At 50.1% G+C, this 18861-nt stretch overlaps 1 protein-coding gene across 1 annotated transcript; it reads left to right on the plus strand.

The window, feature by feature from the left end:
- The first annotated feature begins 13856 nt into the window (after positions 1-13856).
- On the plus strand, positions 13857-15995 carry Syndig1l (synapse differentiation inducing 1 like). Its single transcript, XM_038338207.1, has 3 exons — positions 13857-14270; positions 15544-15684; positions 15837-15995. Exons 1-3 carry the CDS (start codon positions 13857-13859, stop codon positions 15993-15995), a joined length of 714 nt encoding a protein of 237 aa, XP_038194135.1.
- Positions 15996-18861: the final 2866 nt, after the last annotated feature.

Here is an 18861-nt window from a genome sequence, read left to right on the forward strand (position 1 = left end):
TGATTCATCTTGTCTGTATTATTTTATTTAACACAATTATAGGCATGAGCCTCCACACAGCTATACAATACATTCTCTTCATGTATTCATCATTGGTTGATTACATATCTTATTTATGTTGACTAAAAGCAAAGCCACAATAGTCAACCCCTCCACCTTCTCTCTGTCTACTCACTAGGTAGCTCTGACTGGCCTGGGGCTTGTTATCTAGATGGGGCTGGCCTTGAACTCACAGCGGTCCACTAGTCTCTGCCTCTCTAGTCCTGGACTTAAAGGTATACATTATATCCAGCCCGGTAGTCTCAGTCTTCTCCCCTCCAAAGTTTGGTTTTGTTTATGGGTCTGTATGTGAAGATTTCTCCAGAGGCCTGAAGAGGGTGTCATTTCCCCTGGGGCTGGAGTTACAGAAAGCCGCGAGACTTCTGTGAATTGTCTGTTGTGGTCCCGGGAACCAGACCCCAGTCCTCTGGAAGAGCAGCAAGTGCTCTTTAGGTACCCAGCCCTCTCTCCAGCCCTCAGCAGTCATCTCTCAACAGGGCTCCTCTTCTTCACTCCTCCCTTCCTACTCTCTGCTGCCATCCGGAGTGCTCTAAAACACAGGCAAGGCCATGGTAAGCCCTGATATGCCCGCTTTTGGCTCATCACTGCCAGCCTGTAGGTGTAGGAGGCCCTCTCACCACACCTGCTCTTTTCCAGCCACCGAACCTGCTGGCTTCCTCTCCCTACCACCATCTACACCACTGCTTTCTTTCCTCTGCGAGGAATGAACACTTCTCCCTGTCTCACCTAAGTGACCCCCATCTATCCTTGGAGACCCATCGCCCGTGTCACCTCCTACAAGAGACGTTCCTAGTTCCCATCGCCTCGGGGTAGAGGTTCCTTGCCCTCGGTGCCCAGCTGCACAGCATCCTCTGTTCTATATAAACCTTGTGTTTGTTCGTCTGTACTGTACACTCCTCCTCGTAGCAGGTGCTACTTCCTGTCTATTTTTGCATCCTGAGAAATGGCCCTGAAGTAACTGCCCAAGACACGTTGTTGTGGAAGGCTGAGTGCGTCTCCAGCAGGTGCATCCTTCATCCCAGATTCTAGAAAGTATTTCTTTTAAGTTTTGCCTACATGTATGCTTATGCACACTGTGTGCCTGGTACCCAGAAAGGCCAGAAGAGGGCGTTCGATCGTCTAGAACCGGAGTTACAGACGGTTGTGAGTTACCATGTGGGTACTAACCCTGGTTCAGAAGACCTCTCTCTCTCTTTCTCTCTCTCTCTCTCTCTCTCTCTCCTCTCCTCCTCTCTCTCCTCTCTCTCTCTCTCTCTCTCTCATCTCTCTCTCTCTCTCTCTCTCTCTCTCTCTCTCTCTCTGTGTGTGTGTGTGTGTGTGTGTATTTTGATGATTCCTCTGGGTAGCCTTGGCTATCCTGAAACTAGCTCTGAAGACCAGGCTGGCCTCGAACTCTAACATTTGCCTGCCTCTGCCTCCTGAGTGCTGAGATTAAAGGTGTGCCCCACCATGCCCAGCTGCATCCAATTCTTTTAATCACTGAGACATTTCTATGGCCCTAGAAAGTCTTTTCTTGCCAGGGAGCTTCCATACAGTACAGCACAACACGCTCACTTGCTCGTGAATTCTGTCATTCATTCATAAGGTTATCTATTGAGTACCTACTGTATACCAAGCAAGGGGATATGTGGATGAGCAAGACATACATAGTCCCCACCCCTCTAGAGCTCACAATCTGGTGAGGGAGAAAGACACTAATCAAGGAATCGCACCTATATAAATAGAGACTGTGATAAGCACTCTGAGAGGAAGAGCGTGGAGCGCAGATAACCAGGGAACCGAGATCTAAACTGAGGATGTGGGGACAGCCTCCCCGAGGAAGTGGCCTTTAAGCTGCTAGCTAAAGCAGGAGAGTCGCGCTTCCCTCCCAGGAACATGGCTAGGAAGTGGAGGAGTGATGAGAACCAGAGCTGGAAGGCATAAAGGCCCTAAGAGGATGTCCTTGATATCAGCTGCTACCTAAACCACCCCCAAAACACAGTGGCTCAGACAACTGTCACCTCATCATACGTATGACTTTGCGGGGTCAGATGCTTCAGCAGCACTGGCTGTGTATGCCTATCTGCTCCATGTGGTACCGACAGGGCTCACCTGGCAGCAGATGGGCAAACCCAGAGAGCCCGAGATGCTCCGTTCACACACCTGGCATCTTACTGATGACCGAGAGGACGGCCTCGGGTTCTGTAACCTGGAGCCCCTGCTCATATCACACATGGCCTCTCTGGCACGGTGGCCACAAGCAGTCCAGCTACTAGAGGACACCTCAAGGTACCAGTGAGCAAAACGAAGGTGAGGGATGTGCAGCCTTCTCGAATCTAGTCTTGAAAGTCACACACCCACTACGGCCATGTCCTGTGCTTGAAGCAGCCTCAGCCCTCAGACCAGAGAGGAGGGGCATGGATGGAAGCTTGCTGTGGCAAGTATCAGAATACTTGCTGCTAAATTGGGCAACTGATTTGTTCTTCTGTTGTTCCTCCTCTCTTTGTGATGCTGGAGATTAAACTCAGGTCCCGTGCCTCAGGTCCTGTGCCCACTAGACCAGCACTCTGTCACCGAGCTACAGGGTCTCGTGTATCCCAGATGAGCCAAGGATCTTCTTGAACTTCTTTTTTTAAAATCTATTTATTTATTATGTATACAGTATTCTCGGTATTCTGTCTGCATGTATGCCTGCAAGCCAGAAGAGAGCACCAGATTTCATTATAGATGCCTGTGAGCCACCATGTGGTTGCTGGGAATTGAACTCAGGACTTTGGAAGGGCAGGCAATGCTCTTAACCACTGAGGCATCTCTCCAGCCCCTTCTTGAACTTCTGATCCTCCTGTCTCCACCACCTCTGCAGAGCTTGGATTACAGCATTAGCACACCCGGTTCCTGCAGCTCTGGAGTGTCAAATCCAGAGCTTCACGCATCCCAGGCACGTGCCCTATGTACTAAACCACATCAGCAGCCCCCTGATTTGATTGACTCTGAAGTTTTTACGATATTAAGTTTATTGGGGGTGGGAGGCAGGGATGCCCATGTCATAACTCATGTATGGAGGTCAGCTGACAACTTTTAGAAGTTGTTTCTCTCCTACGATGTAGGTCCCGGGATTGGACGGAGTTTATCAGACTTGGCAGTAAGTGCCTTTACTCACTGAGCCGTCTTGACATCCTGCGAGGCAGGCGTGACGGCACATTCTCGTATTCCCAGTGCTCAGGAGGGAGCAGCCCAAGGCTAGGAGGGTAAGGCCAGCTTCAGCTACACAGTGGGTGTAAGGTCAGCTTGGACCATGCAAGACGCTCCAGAAACCAACAACAAGAACAAAAGGCTGTGGCGCAGACGGAGACAATCGTGACGGCCATGATCAATTGTGTCAGGCGCCGAGGTGAAACAAGCAAAAAGCTATGTTCGATTTTCCGCTACTCAGTCCACCTCGCCCTTGTTCCCACACCTGGCTTTCTCCCCTCTCTGGCAGATGTAGTGAGCTGCAGCTAATGAGGACAAGCTCACTTAGCCGCTCTCGGGCTTACAGGCCAGAATTCATCAATGCAGCCTAAACCTTGTACAACAGCTGCCATAGTCACAGCCCTTGACAGTTGGCCACACGGTTTAGGTGTTACTGTTTGGAAGACGGTGCGGTTGGTGCCCATGAAAGATTTTACCTTTTCCCTGGAGGGTACTTGCTCCGGTTTAATCTTCTGCCTGACTAGGAAGTCCTGGCTTTTATTTCTCGGTTTAAAGTGTCTCCTGGCCGGGCAGTGGAGGATCCCTGTGGGTTCGAGGCCAGCCAGGTCTACAAAGCAAATTCCAGGAGAGCCAGAGTGTTTCTCCTGTTGCACTGGGAGATGGTGGTTGATAGTTCAGGACCCTCGCAGTGGCTCTGTCCTTAGTGGAATCCAGGCCTTTGAAGGACCTGGGCTGCCAAGACACTCCAAATCTCTTCATCTTTTCTTTTTCTTTATCTTTCTGTCGCGCGCGTGTGTGTGTGTGTGTGTGTGTGTGTGTGTGTGTGTGTGTGTGTTTGAAACAGGGTTGCTCTGTTTAGTCCTTGCTGTCTTGGAACTCGCTCTGTAGACCAGGTTGGCCTCAAGCTCAGAGACCCACCTGCCTTTGCCTCCCAAGTGCTAGGATTAAAGGAGGGTGCCACCATCTTTAGCATGCTCCCCATCTTCTCTTAAAGCTCCCATTTCTCTTCTTCACTGGCTTTAACCCATTAAAACCCTCCACTCTTATATTCCTGCCCCCCCAAGGGACCTAATTGATAGGTTTGTCGAGGAGTGCCCAGGCTTTGAATTAAATCAAACCTGAGTTGAAATGCAGGCCCAGTCATTCTGTGATCTGTTCCTTACCCGTTCTGGTTTTCATTTTTCTTGTATGAAACATGGGAAGCAACAATAATCAGCTTTGTTACTTTTTGTTTTGCTTGCTTGTAGGGTCTTTTAATGTAGCCCAGGCTGACTTGAAGTAAGAATCTCTTGCCTCAGCCTTTTGAGTGTGGGAACTACAGGTGTGATCACCACATCTGGCTCCAATATAAGTTTTAAGATAAAGTTCAAAGAGCTGGCCCTGGTGGAACTTGGGAGATAAAGGCAGGAGGACAGCAAGCTCCGTGCCAGATTTGGCAACATATCCAGGCCTGTCTCAAGAACAAGCAGGGGGTTGGGAGGTAGATTAGTGGGGAAAACTTGCAGCACAGGTGAGGACCTGCGTTCAAATCCCCAGAACTCAGGTCTGTTATGTACGGCTGGATGCTGTGGCACATGTCTATAACCGCAGTATTCCTACAGGGCCGTGGGAGGAGACACAGGAGAGTCCTGGGAAACTCCAGGGTCAGTTAGTGTGATGCACGCAACAGCAAACAACAAAATGACCGTTTGCGAACAGGATGAGAGCGAGGACTAGCACCCAAGCTCAGCATGTCATCACACACACATGGACACACACACACACACACACACACAGAAAGAAAGATTTCAAAACAACAAAATTAAACACACAAAACATCTGCTCAGATTAAGATGTCGGCTATAGCTGTCACCACCTTACATTGTTCCAGTAAAAGTTGGCTCCAGAAAACATTATATTGAGTGAGGTAACCCAGACCCAGAAAGACAGGTATCATATGTACTCACTCATAAGTGGTTTTTAAACATAAAGCAAAAAAAAAAAAAACCCAGCTTACAAATCACTATCCCAGAGAACCTAGACAGCAATGAGGACCCTAAGAAAAACATACAAAGATCTAATCTACATGGGAAGTAGAAAAAGACAAGATCTCCTGAGTAAATTGGAAGCATGGGGGAGCTTGGGAGAGGGTTGAAGGGGAGGGGAGAAGCAGGGAGGGGAGCAGAGAAAAAAGAGCTCAATAAAATAAAATAAAAAGTTGGCTCCAACCTGACGACATTGCACAATTCCTAATCACACTGTCCCCCTCCTAAGAAGTCACCATGCGCATTATACAAGCCTCCTGCAGGCCACAACCCTGCGGCAGATTCTAGAGAACCCAATCACACAGCACACACACACACACACACACACAGATCTCTTCTTAGTGCTTAAATGAGTGGACTCTGGACAAACTTAGCAGGTTCTATCACTCTCCAGCTGTGTGATCTTAGAAAACTTGTTAACCTCTCTGGGCCCCAGTTTTCTCATCCATGAAGATAGTTAAATGAGTTAATGCATTTGAAGCACTTGGCAAGGGCTTAGAACTCATGCTGGGATTTCAAGCATACACCACCACACTTATGTTGTCTTTTTTTATAATATATTTGTCCTTTTTAACTTAAGAATTATATTATATTTTCATATAAATTTTATATTACATTATATTAAATCATGTTATTTTCATATAACCACCCCTAAGTTAAGATAGGAAACAGACCTGTCACCCCAAAAGTCCTTGGGCCCCTGGTGGACGTCATCCCCTGCCACCCAGCCCTTAGTGACCATTGATTTACTTTCTACAGTATCGGCCTTTCCTAGAATTTTGGGTGTTTGGGGATGCGGGGAGAAGTAAGGTCTTATGTTGCCCAGTCTGGCTTTAAGCTCAATTTGTAGCTGAAGATGCTGTTAAATTCCCCATTCTCCTACTTCCATCTCCCAAGTGCTGGGGTTGCCAGCATCTCACACCTCACCCAGCTAGACTTTCATCCAAATGGACTAAAACATATGACTGTCCTTGTCATTTTGTGAGCAGTTTTTGTTCTATGGCAGACAACGTAGTCACTGATGTGGGATATAGCTGGATATAAGCCTAACCTTTTTTTTTTTTTAATTTTTTGAAAGAAGATCTCTAGCCCAGGCTGGCTTCAAACTTTCTATGTAGCCAAGGATGACCTTGAACTTCTGAACTTCCTGTCTCTGGGTCCCAATTGCTAGTGTTACAGGTGTGTGCCACTATGCCCAGAAGACTGAGGAGGGAGGAACAGAAAGTTCAGGGGTAAACTGGACAGCCCACTCTCAAAAGAGTGTTAGGTGGTGATGGCGCACACCTTTGATCTCAGCACAGGGGAGGCAGAGGCAGGTGGACCTCTGAGTTTGAGGCTAGCCTGGACTATAGACTGAGTTCCAGGACAGCCAAGGCTATACAGAGAAATCCTACCTCAAATTTAAATAAATAAATAAATAAGAATACAGATTTGGGGCGCAGCTCAGTGGTAGAGCACTTACTATACTTAAGGTTCACGCTCCAGTTACATGGGGGAAAAAAGTTAGGGCTAAGACTAGCTTAGTTGGTGATTTGCCTAGCATGCTCAAAGCCCCGAGTTTGACACCCAGCACCCCATAGGCTGCACCCTATCCTAGAACCATAACTAATGGAGGTAGAATCCTCTGTCTCACACTGTGAAGGCCGAGGTAGAATCTTCTGTCTCACACTGTGAAGGCTGAGACCCTCTGTGACAACTGTGGCTCAGACAAACAGCAGCAATACCTGGCGCAGGTCACTGACATCCAGTGAGGGAACGCGATTCCAAGCTTGTCCTCAGCTCTCCTGAGGGCTGATCTGTCTCTGGTTTGCGCTTACTTCTGGAGTGTTTTCCTACCGAGGTGCCAAGATGAAAAAGTGAGGTGTTCACTGAGGCCCCTTCCCTGTCATGCCGTGAGGCGGCTGTGAACAGCTGGCAATGAACCAGCCCTTCACGCATCAGGAAAGGACCCTGAAGTGAAGCTCGGGCTCCCTTCTCCAAGTGTCCCCATCCCCTGGGATCCTGGCACCCTCGGTGGTTCTTCAGGACCTTCCCGCCCCTCCACCCCAGCTTTCCTAGCGATTGCTGGCAGTTTAATGTGACATTCACAGACTGTCACAGCTGGAAGAGAAAGCCCTCCACTGACACCACCCCCTATTGTTATGCTCCCATTGGAATTATAGAGTCAAATGAGCACTCAGAGCAGTTTGGTTCCTGGCACGTGGTTAAAAAGCTCAGTAAGTATGAGTTATTGTTCTTCTCCCAGTAGAATTGCAGGGAGTGAGGGAGCTGAGATCTTACAGTCAGCCCCTCCTAGCTCTCCCATACATTTCCTGAGTGAAGACAACTACTGTTGCTCTGTATGATCACAGGAGGCTGCAACTGGACTCTGGGGGATCCCTGGAGAGTTTCCCCGTCCTTGGTCTGTGCTTGCAAAGCCCCAACCTCAGGGCTTGGCTAGTCCTCAGTCAGGAGACAATGCCAAGGGCTTGGCATTCTCAGAGACGCCGTCTCCCTAAAAACTCTTCTTTTGGAGGATCCGGACTCACAACTCCACCTGTGTAATTTATAGGGACTTCAGAATCCCAGGCCTTCTTGTGCTTGTCCTCTGGAGCAGAAGCAGAGCATACATGTCTGCACATGTATGTGCACACACATACACATGCATGCACACATACAGGTATATGCAGGTACACTAGCAACCACCCCAGAGTCTAGGAGGCACACTCAGCCCATGTAAGACCAGGTAGCAGATGACTGAGAGAAGTGCCTTGATCTCCCACCCTGAGGGCAAGAACACCGGATGCAGACCTAAGCATCAGGCCCAAAGGCCCAGCCAGGCCAACGGCACAGAAGACTTGGAGACCCGCTAGCCTCTCTCCCAGTCAGAGCAGGGTCCCCGGGCTGAGGCCGTAAACTCTGCTAGTAGGTTGGAGAAGTGGGTGGAGGAACGGACACAAGCTGTGTAAAGATCCATGACTCTGGGCCGAAACCACCTGCTAGGGACTTTTCAAAAGTTGAAATATAGGTAGGGATATGGGCAGGGAAAGGCTTTAATGTTGCACTCAGCCACCAAATCCAGCAGGAGCTCATAACCTTCAATGGATTTCAGGTAATCTGACTTAGAAGAAATACAAGCCCATATTTTTTTTCCTGATTGAAAAATAGTATATGCTCATTGTAAGTAAGGAAATAAACAAATGTGTGAAACAGAAAAAAATAAGAAAACAAAAGCTCCCGGGCTTCCACTCCAGGGGCTAATCACGGCTGACATTTCAGTGGAGAGGAGATGGCTGCACGCACCGATTGCTTTTCTTCCTTCTCATTGGAATGGCAATGAGCATTTTCTCAAGTCATTATTCTTTGTGAGCCTGTTCCGAAGGCCCTTGTACCGCTGGATTGTGTGCCATCATTTACTGAACTCGTTTCCGATTCTTGGACATTCAAATGACTTCTCGTTTTCCCACTGGGTAAAAATCTTTGTGTGTGAAGGGTTGTAAAGCCTTGCTTGGGGCTGGGGGGGCTGGGAGGAAAGCCTTCAGAGCACTAGGAAGGAGGGAGTCCAGAAAAGGCCAGCTGTGGCCCAGACTGCAGAGGCTCAGCTGGTGTTAACCTGACCGGAACAGGGAATGAGCTGAGGTCAGTTGCCCCTGCCTGCTTCGGCTTGCAAATGCCCTTCCAGTCTCCAGGCTTCTCTCCATCCCCTTTGAGGGGAGGGGAGGGCATGAAAGGGAAAGGCAGAGACTTGCCAAGGCCTCCTGGTAAGGTAGAGGTTAGGGCAGGGGTGAATTTGATGCTTGTAGCTGCCCTAAATGCCCTGGGTTGCCCACTCCTCCTCAAGGCCCCTGCGCACTTCAGCTGCATGGATAGGGACAGTCCAACTTTTGGCTGTGACACCCTGGAGGCCCTAGGCCCAGGGGCTATCCATTAAAACCATCGAGAGGAGAGACTGAGGGTCCTCTGGGAGCTCCCTCCTCGGTTCCCAGAGAAATGGGTAAGGATAAGGCACAGCTGAACCCGGGAAGTTCACGCTAACTTCAGGGCTCTGCTGCCTGCCTGCCTGCCTGCCTGCCTAAAACAGATCTTGCCTTTCCCTCACATCTCTCAATCTGCCCAGTGGGCAATGGCAGGGAATGATGCCGGCTACCTCACTCAACTCTGAGAATATTCACCTATCCCCTACTTTGACAGGGTGTTCAAAGAGGGGCTCCCTCCTGAGGCTCCATGGGGCTATAGAATCATAAAATATTAGTACCACAACTGCTCTCTGTGGCCACTTCCTGCAACCCCTCGTGGGTGAACTCAGGAAAACCGAGAGGCCAGAAGAGGTCTGTAGACCAGGAATGAGCTCCCAGGGAGGGAGGACGAGGTCCTGCCTTATGCTCTGAACCTGCCTCCCAGCCCAAGCTCCATGTCCCATCGCTCCAATAGGAAGCTTCTGTCACAGCTGGGGGACAGCCACATGGAAGTCATAGCAGAGTGACATGAAACAGGGCCTCCGGCACGTGGCAGCCCTGCACCCCAGTCCACATGTGCTCTCTGTGCATCAGGAGTTGGACCGCTGGACCACACGCCCCTGTCTGTTGTACTTGGTGGTTCTTTCTTAGACATTCCTCTAGCTTCGGGTCCAACGCAGCCACTCTCAGGGGCTCAGCACCATGGCAACCTCTCCTCATTCCTTTGTCCTTACGTAGGCACCAGCCCATGTCCTCCCCAGTGATGAGTCAGTGGGGGCAGCCGAGCATCCTGTGGACATGCCCACAGTGCCCTGCTCCCATCCTGATGCCCCTCTCTTCTATGTACTTCCTCTATGTCCTCTAACCAGGCACTGTTCCTGGAGCCATTTCATCTCAGGTGACTCCGGAACTATCTTTGTAGAGTCACCTAGGTCCCTTGGGGGCAGAAGTAGGAATGGCCCCTTTCCCAGGCATTGACTGTAAACGCTTGATAGGGCCTGTTCCTGGGATCCCGCAAACTCAGTCCTGGGGACAGAAATCTCTCCCTACACTTAACTTCCCATCCGTCTTTAGCAGGGTGGCGGCTGGGAGGTCAGAAATGGCCCTAGTGGGTGAGGACAAGTTCTGCAACCCAGATATAAGGATTGCAACCTCCCCGGCTATAGAGAGGCGTAGTGGTTATGAGCACTTGCTGTTCTTCCAGAGAACCCATCATCCACATGGTGACTCAGAGCCATCATAACTCCAGTTCCAGGGCATCTGACACACTCTTTTGGTCTCTGTGGGTACCAGGCAAGCATATGTTGTATATACATATATGTATCACACACATACATAAGTCAAAAAAGATTTTAAAAAAAGCCAGCAGCCTCTACTCATGTATCATCTATGGGACCCTGTAACCTCAGCCACTTCCTTGGGTTCTCATGGGGTGGGCAAGGATTATCATCTGCTTTTGTTTTTGGTTTTTGATGACAGTTTCTATGTGTAGCTGTCCTAGAACTCACTCTATCGACCAGGCTGGCCTCGAACTCACAAAGAGCCACCTGCCTCTGCCTCCCAAGTACTGGGATCAAATACATGCACCACCAGCAGCAGTATCTGATCTGATAGGATAGTGAAACTTGGGGTCATGATGTTCACCGGAGTTATCAAAGGTGGGGTCCAAATCTGCAGATCAAAATCCAGGGCAAGTCACACCCCCAAACCACCCTTAAAGGTCCCAGAAGTCCCTGAGGCTGCTCCCCTCCCCATATCTGTCCCTCCCTGCTAGAGTACGTGGAGGTGTCTGAGACACACTTCGTGGCTTTTCTTCTTCCTTCAGCCAGCCTCCCAGGCAGTGGGTAGACAGCTGGCTGAAGGCAGGAAGGCAGCTCTCCAGTGCATCCCTAATCCGTGCCTGGAGGGTGAGTGTACCTCCAGCTGGGGTGCACAGATGCAGGTCTCAGCACCCGTAGGTGCCTTAGGTCTTGCAGGAACTTTCCAGTTTCCCTTGGGGGCAGATTAACCTAAAGCACACTTCCTAAAACTACATTGAGGAGGGGTGAGAAAGTACCCTCCCCTGGCAAAAGCTGTAGTCTTAAACATAGCCCCTGTGCCAAACTGAGCACAGTCCTGCTTGACTTGAGAATAAACCCCTAGTCCCATCTGCCACCAAGACCTGGTGACATCAGCTGTCCCCTTCCCTCCAGCTCCTCCACTGAGTTCCCTGTATCTCTGGAGTTCAGGCAGACCATGCACTTTGTAGTCCTCCTGCCTCAGCCTCCCAAACAGCTGGAATCACAGGCCTATATCATCAGCAAGTTCCCAATATCCTCAGTTTACCTGAAGTCACAGTAAACTCCACCCACCAGCAACCCAAGAGTGTTTGTGCATGTCCTGCAAGTGGGGGGGTTGAGGCAGGAAGATTTTAAGGCCAGTTTCAGCTATATAGTAAATTTCTAGTTGTTTGGTTGTTTGTGGGTAGACTTTAGTGTTGCTTGGCTTTGTTTTGAGACAAGGTCTCACAGTGTAGCCAGGCTGGCCTCAAACCTGATTGCCGAGTTTATAGGTATAAGCCACTATGCCTGGATTACATAACATAACAAGACCCAGTGGCGATGCATGACTTTAATCCCAGCACTCAGGAGGTAGAGGCAGACAGATTTTTATGAGTTTGAGCCAGCCTGGTCTCAAGGACTTGCATGTTTGTGCACCCATGTACATACATATAAATAAAAGACAGTAAATATTAATCTTAAAGTAAATATTTAAAGCTGGGCATGGTGGCTCAGGCCTTTGATCCAGCACTTGGGGCGGGGTGGGCAGAGAGAGGCAGATCCCTGAATTCAAGGCCAGCCTGGTCTACCGAGCCAGTTCCAGGACAACCAGGTCTACACAGAGGAACCCTGTCTCAAAATAAATAAGTACTGAATTTTTTCATATAAAAAAGAAAGCCGGGCAGTGGTGTTGTACGCCTTTAATCCCAGCACTTGGGCGGCAGAGGCAGGCAGATCTCTGTGAGTTCAAGGCCAGCCTGGTCTACAGAGCAAGTTCTAGGACAGACTCCAAAGCTACTGAGCCCTGACTCAAAAAAAAAAAAAAAAAAGCATTGTACTGCTTTTGTAAATGGAACAGGCTAGACCCTGTCCAGTCCACTCTGCATGCGAGCACCATTCATGCTGATGTCTGTGGTCCCTTAGACCTCAGCACAACTACACATTTGGCCCTCGCCCCTCTGGCTGCACCTGGAGTCACACCAGCCCCCGCCCAGACTCTCATCCCCTCCGTCCTTTGTCCCTTTGTCCAGCCACAGGACCTTTGCAGAGAGTCCTCCCTCTGTGTGAAATAAACTCTCTGGTGCTGGGACAAGATGCCCAGTCGGTTTAAGAGGAATAGAGGCTTGTTTTGACTCTTCAGAGGTTTCAGCCTAAGATCTACAGGCCCTGAAGCTTTGAGCGTGTGGCAAGGCTGCCAGCATCGCAAAGAGCCTGCAGTAGAGAGAGCTGCTCCCCTTGTAGAGGTCAGGAGCCTGAGTGGACCCAAGAGACCAGCATCCCAGAAATCTGCTTCAAGCCACACCCCAGGACCAAAAACCTCCCACCAGCCTCTGTCTCTTAAAAGTTTCCACCATCTTCCCATACACCAGAGGACTACTAAGCTTATAACACAGCCTTCCTAATGCTGTGACCTTTAATACAGTTCCTCGTGCTGTGGTGACCCCCAACCATTAAATTACTTTGTCCTTACTTTGTAACTATAATTTTGCTACTGCTATGAATCGTTATGTAAATATCTGATACATGGAGGCTGGAGAGATGGCTCGGTGGTTAAGAGCATAGCCTGCTCTTCCAAAGGTCCTGAGTTCAATTCCCAGCAACCACATGGTGGCTCACAACCATCTGTAATGAGGTCTGGTGCCCTCTTCTGGCCTGCAGACATACACACAGACAGAATATTGTATACATAATAAATAAATAAATATTTTTAAAAAATATCTGATACATAAGATATCCAATACGTGACCAGGGGGTCGCAACCCACTGGTTGAAAACCACGGCTTTAACACCTAGGCTTTTGCAGGTCATTCAGATCCAGGCTATGGGTTACTGTTCCCCCCCCCCCCTTGTAAACTGGCTTCACCACGTCTCAACACAAAACCTTTCCTGCCTCCCTGTCAGGTCTGTGCACTGCAGTCAAGTCTAAGTGCTGCCATGTGCTGTGCTTCTCCAGGATAGACACGCTGCTCTCTAGGTGTCTACTGCATCTGGATTAAATTCCTGAAGACAAGCAGACACACGCCTCCCTGTCCCCTGACTTTTGCCTCTCTCTCGGCTGTATTCTCAGCATCCGGTACAGCGCCTGGCTTATAGCAAGTACTGAATAATCATAGGCCAAGTTAGGACATGAGTGGATCGGCTTTCTGAAGGGAATGCCACTACCACCCCCACTTCACAGACCGAGAAACTGAGGTGCTGAGCAATAGCCAGCTCCAGGTCCCTCAGGTGACAGATGGCAAAGCAGGGCTCAGGCCAACTTAGAACACAAAGTTCACGTGTTTAACCAATCCAGGCCATGTATCCATTAGCCTGGCCTTCGTGACTACCTATCTTGCTTACCCTGACAGGCTCCGTGAGGACTGAGTGGCGGACCGGGACTCCCCGCCCTGGCAACGGCAGACAGAACCATGGAGAGACTGAGTGAATTACAGAACCCACTGCTGCCAAGGAGCCCCGCCCACCTCCACAGTCCCTACCCCTACACGGAGGCCCCATCTAGCTGGTCCTGCCAAGAAAAGCTTTATTCCTACCTCCTAAGAGGTGCTGGTCCTGCTCGCACCCACCAGCTCTTAGACCCAGGGTCCCTGCAGCTGGCCGTGGAGGCTTGGTATCGACCTCGATGCCTCCTGGGGAAGGACAAGGTCAAAGAGCCCAAAGCAGGCAGCTGTGAGACCAGCTTCACCGAGGCCAGGGAGCCCCCACTGGGGCCCACAGAACAGGGCTCAGAACCTGGCCAAACGGAAGAGGATGTCACCATCCACACTGTGTCCTATGGGGTCCAAGAGGAGCTGCAGGGCCAGCAGGATAGCCAGGAGGAAGAGGTAAGTAGAGATTTTAAACTGTAAATTCTACCTGGTTGGTGCTGGTGGTGCACGCCTTTAATCCTCAGGAGGCAGAGGTCAGCCTGGTCTATAGTGGGAGTTTCAAAGACAGACTCCAAGGCTACACAAAGAAACCCTGTCTCAAAAAAACAAAAAATAAAATAAAATGTAGATTCTAAGCTGGGCATGATGGCACATGCCTTTAATTCCAGTGCTCAGGAGGCAGAGGCAGGAAGATGAGGAATCTGATGTCAACATGGTCTATCTAGAGTTCAAAGACATCCTGCACACACAGTAAGACCTGGCTCAAAAAAGAAAGCACATTTGTATTCATAGCACTTGAGAGGTACAGACAGAAGGTTCAGGAGTTCAAGGTCATCTCTGGCTACTTAGCGAGTTCAAGGCTAGCATGGATTACAAGGTACTCTATAGCAGAAGAAGGAGGAAGAGAAGAAGGAGGAGGAGAGGGGATAGCACAAGCTTGGGTTAACTATTTATCGACCCAAGTGATAAACAGCGACCATTGCAAACAGCTAATAGCTTGAAAATATTTTATTTTGGTGGCTGATCAAGCTTCCTCTCTGCCTTTCTCCCACGAAGTATTATAGCCTGATTTTCCGATATCGCTCTGTGCAATTTAATATGTTTTACAAGATGATTTATAAAGTGACAGGGTCTTTCGCTGTGAGCCCTTCCATCATTTGTTAACTTGATCACTTGGTCTTTGAGCACTGAGAAGGCCTCTCACCTTCCCGTCTTTGCTGGGCTCTCTCTTGTGATAAACATCTCTGGATTCAGAGACTTGCATTCTTCCGTGGTGAGAAATAATTCCTAAAGTACTCTTCCCCAGGTCACTGCACAGGCTCTTGAAGCTGGGCGATGGTGGTAAGAACAAAACAAAGCAAAAAAAAAAAAAAAAAAAAAAAGAGCATCCTCCACTCTCAACAGCAGAGATGTTTGCTCTGTGTGTGCCCACTAGATATTGCCTGTTTTGTTGTTGCATTTTTAAAACTACATTATTTATTTATAAACTACATTATCTATCTCTATCTATCTATCTATCTATCTATCTATCTATCTATCTATCTCTATCATCTACCTATGTATTTGCTGTATGTATGGTCACAGCATAGATGTGGGAGTCAGGTATCTCCTTCCACCATGGGGTCCCAGGGACTAATGGTGGGCCAAAGAACCCTGCGTTTTGACTCTTATCGGTCTGATGGGGTTTGCAAGACCCTGGCTTTTGCCACCAAACCCGGCTCTCTTGCAGAGTGACGCCACCTCAACAGAGAGCGAAAGCGAAGACACCTTTGTCACCCTGCCTCCCAGGGACCACTTGGGGCTCACCCTCTTCTCCATGCTCTGCTGTTTCTGGCCCCTGGGCATTGCTGCCTTCTACTTCTCCCAGGGGGTAAGTGTAGAGGGGTCTGGGTGGTGCCTCTCTGGCCACCTCTCTCAGCTGGAGGACTTGACACTCACCTGCAGGATGGGAAGAGCCTGGGGGACTGGGCTGTTTGGTTGGACGTGGGGATGTTGCCTTATACCAGCCTTTTGTCTCCCTAGACCAGCAAGGCCATCTCCAAAGGAGACTTCCGCCTGGCCAGCACCACCTCCCGCAGGGCACTCTTCCTGGCCACGCTCGCCATCGCTGTGGGGGCAGGTCTCTATGTGGCTGTGGTGGTGGCTCTGGCTGCTTACATGTCCCAGAATGGCCATGGCTAGTGGTTAGTAAGGACCCTCATCCTGGCTCTCCTGGCCTACTAGAGGAAGGTGTAAGGCTTGGAACTGTGTACTCTATGGAGAGCCCTGACCCTGAAGAGAACCTGTGAAAACAGCTTGTTTAGGGAGGCCTCCCATTCTGCAGTCCACACAGCCCTCTTGCTCACTGATCGCAGACCCAGAGTAGGCCGGTTGTGGACGGGAAGCAGGAGAGGCAGGGTTGTCCAACAGGCCTCGCCCAGCCTACTCTGCCCACTCCCCACAGGGCCTCTGACCCATAGGCAGCTCAGATCTCCACTTGCCATCTTTCCCACAGAGAAAGAGCAGGAGGCTCAAGGGAGGAAAAGGAATGCCCCGAAGGGTGTGGTCAGTCTTTGTAACTCATAGGGCTCTCCCCTGTGTACATCTTGAGCAGCTACCCAGGCCCCCATCGTGATGCCCAGGATCCTCCAACCAGGAAAGAAATACATGGACCCCCAGCCATTCCCTGCTCCTTCTGTCTCTGGGTTTCACATATCTCCCTTGTTAGTGCTAGTCTGTAGTGTCTCCCAGGGTGGAGATGACACGGGAGAACTCTGTCCTAAGGGCAGGTTGCTGGGGTTTTTTCCATGCCAGACAAAATCAAGTGTGGTGCCAGAGAGGATGAAGGCCTGGAATCCTGCAAGACCACATAGCCCCCTCACTGTACCCCGGTTATTCTCTCTACCATCCCTTCTAGGCTCTGCTGGGAGGACTCTGAGCTGGTGACCCCCCAGCAAGGGAAAGGATATTGCTACTCCCCAGCTACTGAGTGCAAGGTCCTGTACTCAGGCTTATGGGGAAAGGGTGAGAAATGTAGACAGAGGAGGGACACACACAGATGTGGGCTGTGCAGCAGTCAGCAGTACTCAGGAGGAGGCGTCCCCTGAGCAAAGTCTAGAAGGACCACCAGAATCCACCTAAGATTTGTTTCTATGTAACTCTCCATGCTGGTGGACAAGGGCGTGTTAGAGCCTCCCATGGAGGTTACCAGGCTGTTCAGATTCTGCCTGGACTATCCAGTCTGGAATAATTTTTTGCAGTCATTTCTAAACCATCCATCAAAGGCAGGAAGGCCAAGCCTTTCTCTCCACCCATGATATTTTCCCATCTTTGAATGATGGGGCAGTGGTGGTAATGGCCCCTGAGCACCTTCGCTGATAACTGCCACTCAGGACTGCTTTCAAGCCCCTCCACCCCAAGACATGACAATTTCGGAGACATCAAGAGCAAAGGACCCAGTCCAATGTGAAGGCAGGCTGGCTGGGATTCAGCCTGCAGGACTATTGTGCACGATCTGAGGAACCTGGCAGTTTCTGTGCTCTCGTCCCACGCCCTCCCCAGCCCCCTCACTTCAGGTGTTGCCCACGCTCCACTCCCTGCACTGGCAGTTGAAACGTCTCCCGTACTGTCTCTATTTATCCTGACAATAAACTTTTCTGTAACACCTGGTGCCATCTGGGCCTCTGGCTGTCCTGTGCCTGTACCCCATGCTTCTCCAGTGCTGACCTTCACCATCCCATGTCTGTTGTTCTGGATCTCCACGTGGGCCTCAAGAAAAGAGGTCCTAGGTCAAAGATACCCTAAGATTGCTCGGCCAGGAGTACCTGGACTGTAGGTTGATGGATTGCATTTGATTGATGCAAGGCAAGGTAAGATAAGATGCAGGCCTGCAGAAAAAAACTCTCCTAGGTTTAAGAGCCTTGGAGGTAGGGAAGGAAAAGATGGGAACCAGCGTGACTGCATGCTACACAGCTGCCTGGAGCTACCAAAGGTAGAAACAGTACAGCATGTCAATGGTCCCATTCCCCTGCTGTCCATTTTTGGCTCCCCCACATCTCTGGTCCCCAAAGCTGCTGCTGGGAAATGCGGAGAGGAAGTTATCCGTGCCTCAGGTTCTAACCTCAGCACCAAATTCCCAATAGCCTCTCAGTCCTGGGCCCCTAGCAGAGGAGCTGGCCTGGTATCAAAGTCACTGTGTCTAGAAGGCCCTGAGGAAATACTTTCGCGTGCCCCACATCCTATGGATATCCACATATAAGACAGCTCTGTGTGTCTGTACACACAGCCTCGTATACTGCATGAACGAGAGAACTTAGAAGAGAAATTAGCATGTAGGGTGTGTTTGTGGAAGGCAGGCGGCAGGTCTGGGAATAGCGAGAGGCCGGGCTGCGATGTGGTCCAGAATGACAGTCTAGACCAGCCCAGGATAGAACCAGGGAGCTCTCCAGGGTTGACACAAGAGAGTGCAAAGAGCCAGCCTCTCATCTGTCAGTCACTGGTTGGGGGCCACCCAGAAATGTGACCTTGAATGAGCCAGTTTTCTTCAGCTGAGGCCAGCCCCTACGTGGGCCATCTGAAGGTCCCTGGGGTATTACGTCATCATACCCACCACACTAAGCAGATGTGCCACCATCCGCCCAAATCCCTCTGCTCCCTCTGCATCTATCACTTGGTGACAGATGGCCAGAGACAAGTCAAGCTGAGAACTGGAGGTGATGCTGCTTCACTCAGTGCCGATGGGAATGGGTGGATACGTAGCTTTGATGTCTTGCCCCTTGGATGGGAGATGAGGCATATTGTCTGCTAGCTCCTGGCGGCCCCCAGTAGGACCTCTTCTGCTTTTCATTGCAGCAATCCATTGGTAGCTTGGCCCTCAGTGGCTACCTTCCTCACTCTCCTTCCCATTGCTCTACTGCATCGCCTGAAATGGCTCTCAATAGATGTTTCTCAGTGTTAGCTTTGAGGGAACCCAAACCCAGACACACACACCACATTCACATACATATGTATGTGCACCATATGTGCACGGATTCGCACATACACGCGCCACCACGTAGGCCCAGTCGTG

Source organism: Arvicola amphibius, chromosome 7 (assembly GCF_903992535.2).
Source record: "Arvicola amphibius chromosome 7, mArvAmp1.2, whole genome shotgun sequence".
In the NCBI taxonomy this organism is placed as follows: domain Eukaryota; kingdom Metazoa; phylum Chordata; class Mammalia; order Rodentia; family Cricetidae; genus Arvicola; species Arvicola amphibius.

Bases quoted from the DNA above. Each gene is read 5' to 3' on its own strand.
- Syndig1l (XM_038338207.1), top strand. From the start codon at position 13,857: ATGGAGAGACTGAGTGAATTACAGAACCCACTGCTGCCAAGGAGCCCC. The intron at 14,271-15,543 runs GTAAGTAGAGAT...GCTCTCTTGCAG, and splicing joins AGGATAGCCAGGAGGAAGAG to AGTGACGCCACCTCAACAGA. The intron at 15,685-15,836 runs GTAAGTGTAGAG...TTGTCTCCCTAG, and splicing joins CCTTCTACTTCTCCCAGGGG to ACCAGCAAGGCCATCTCCAA.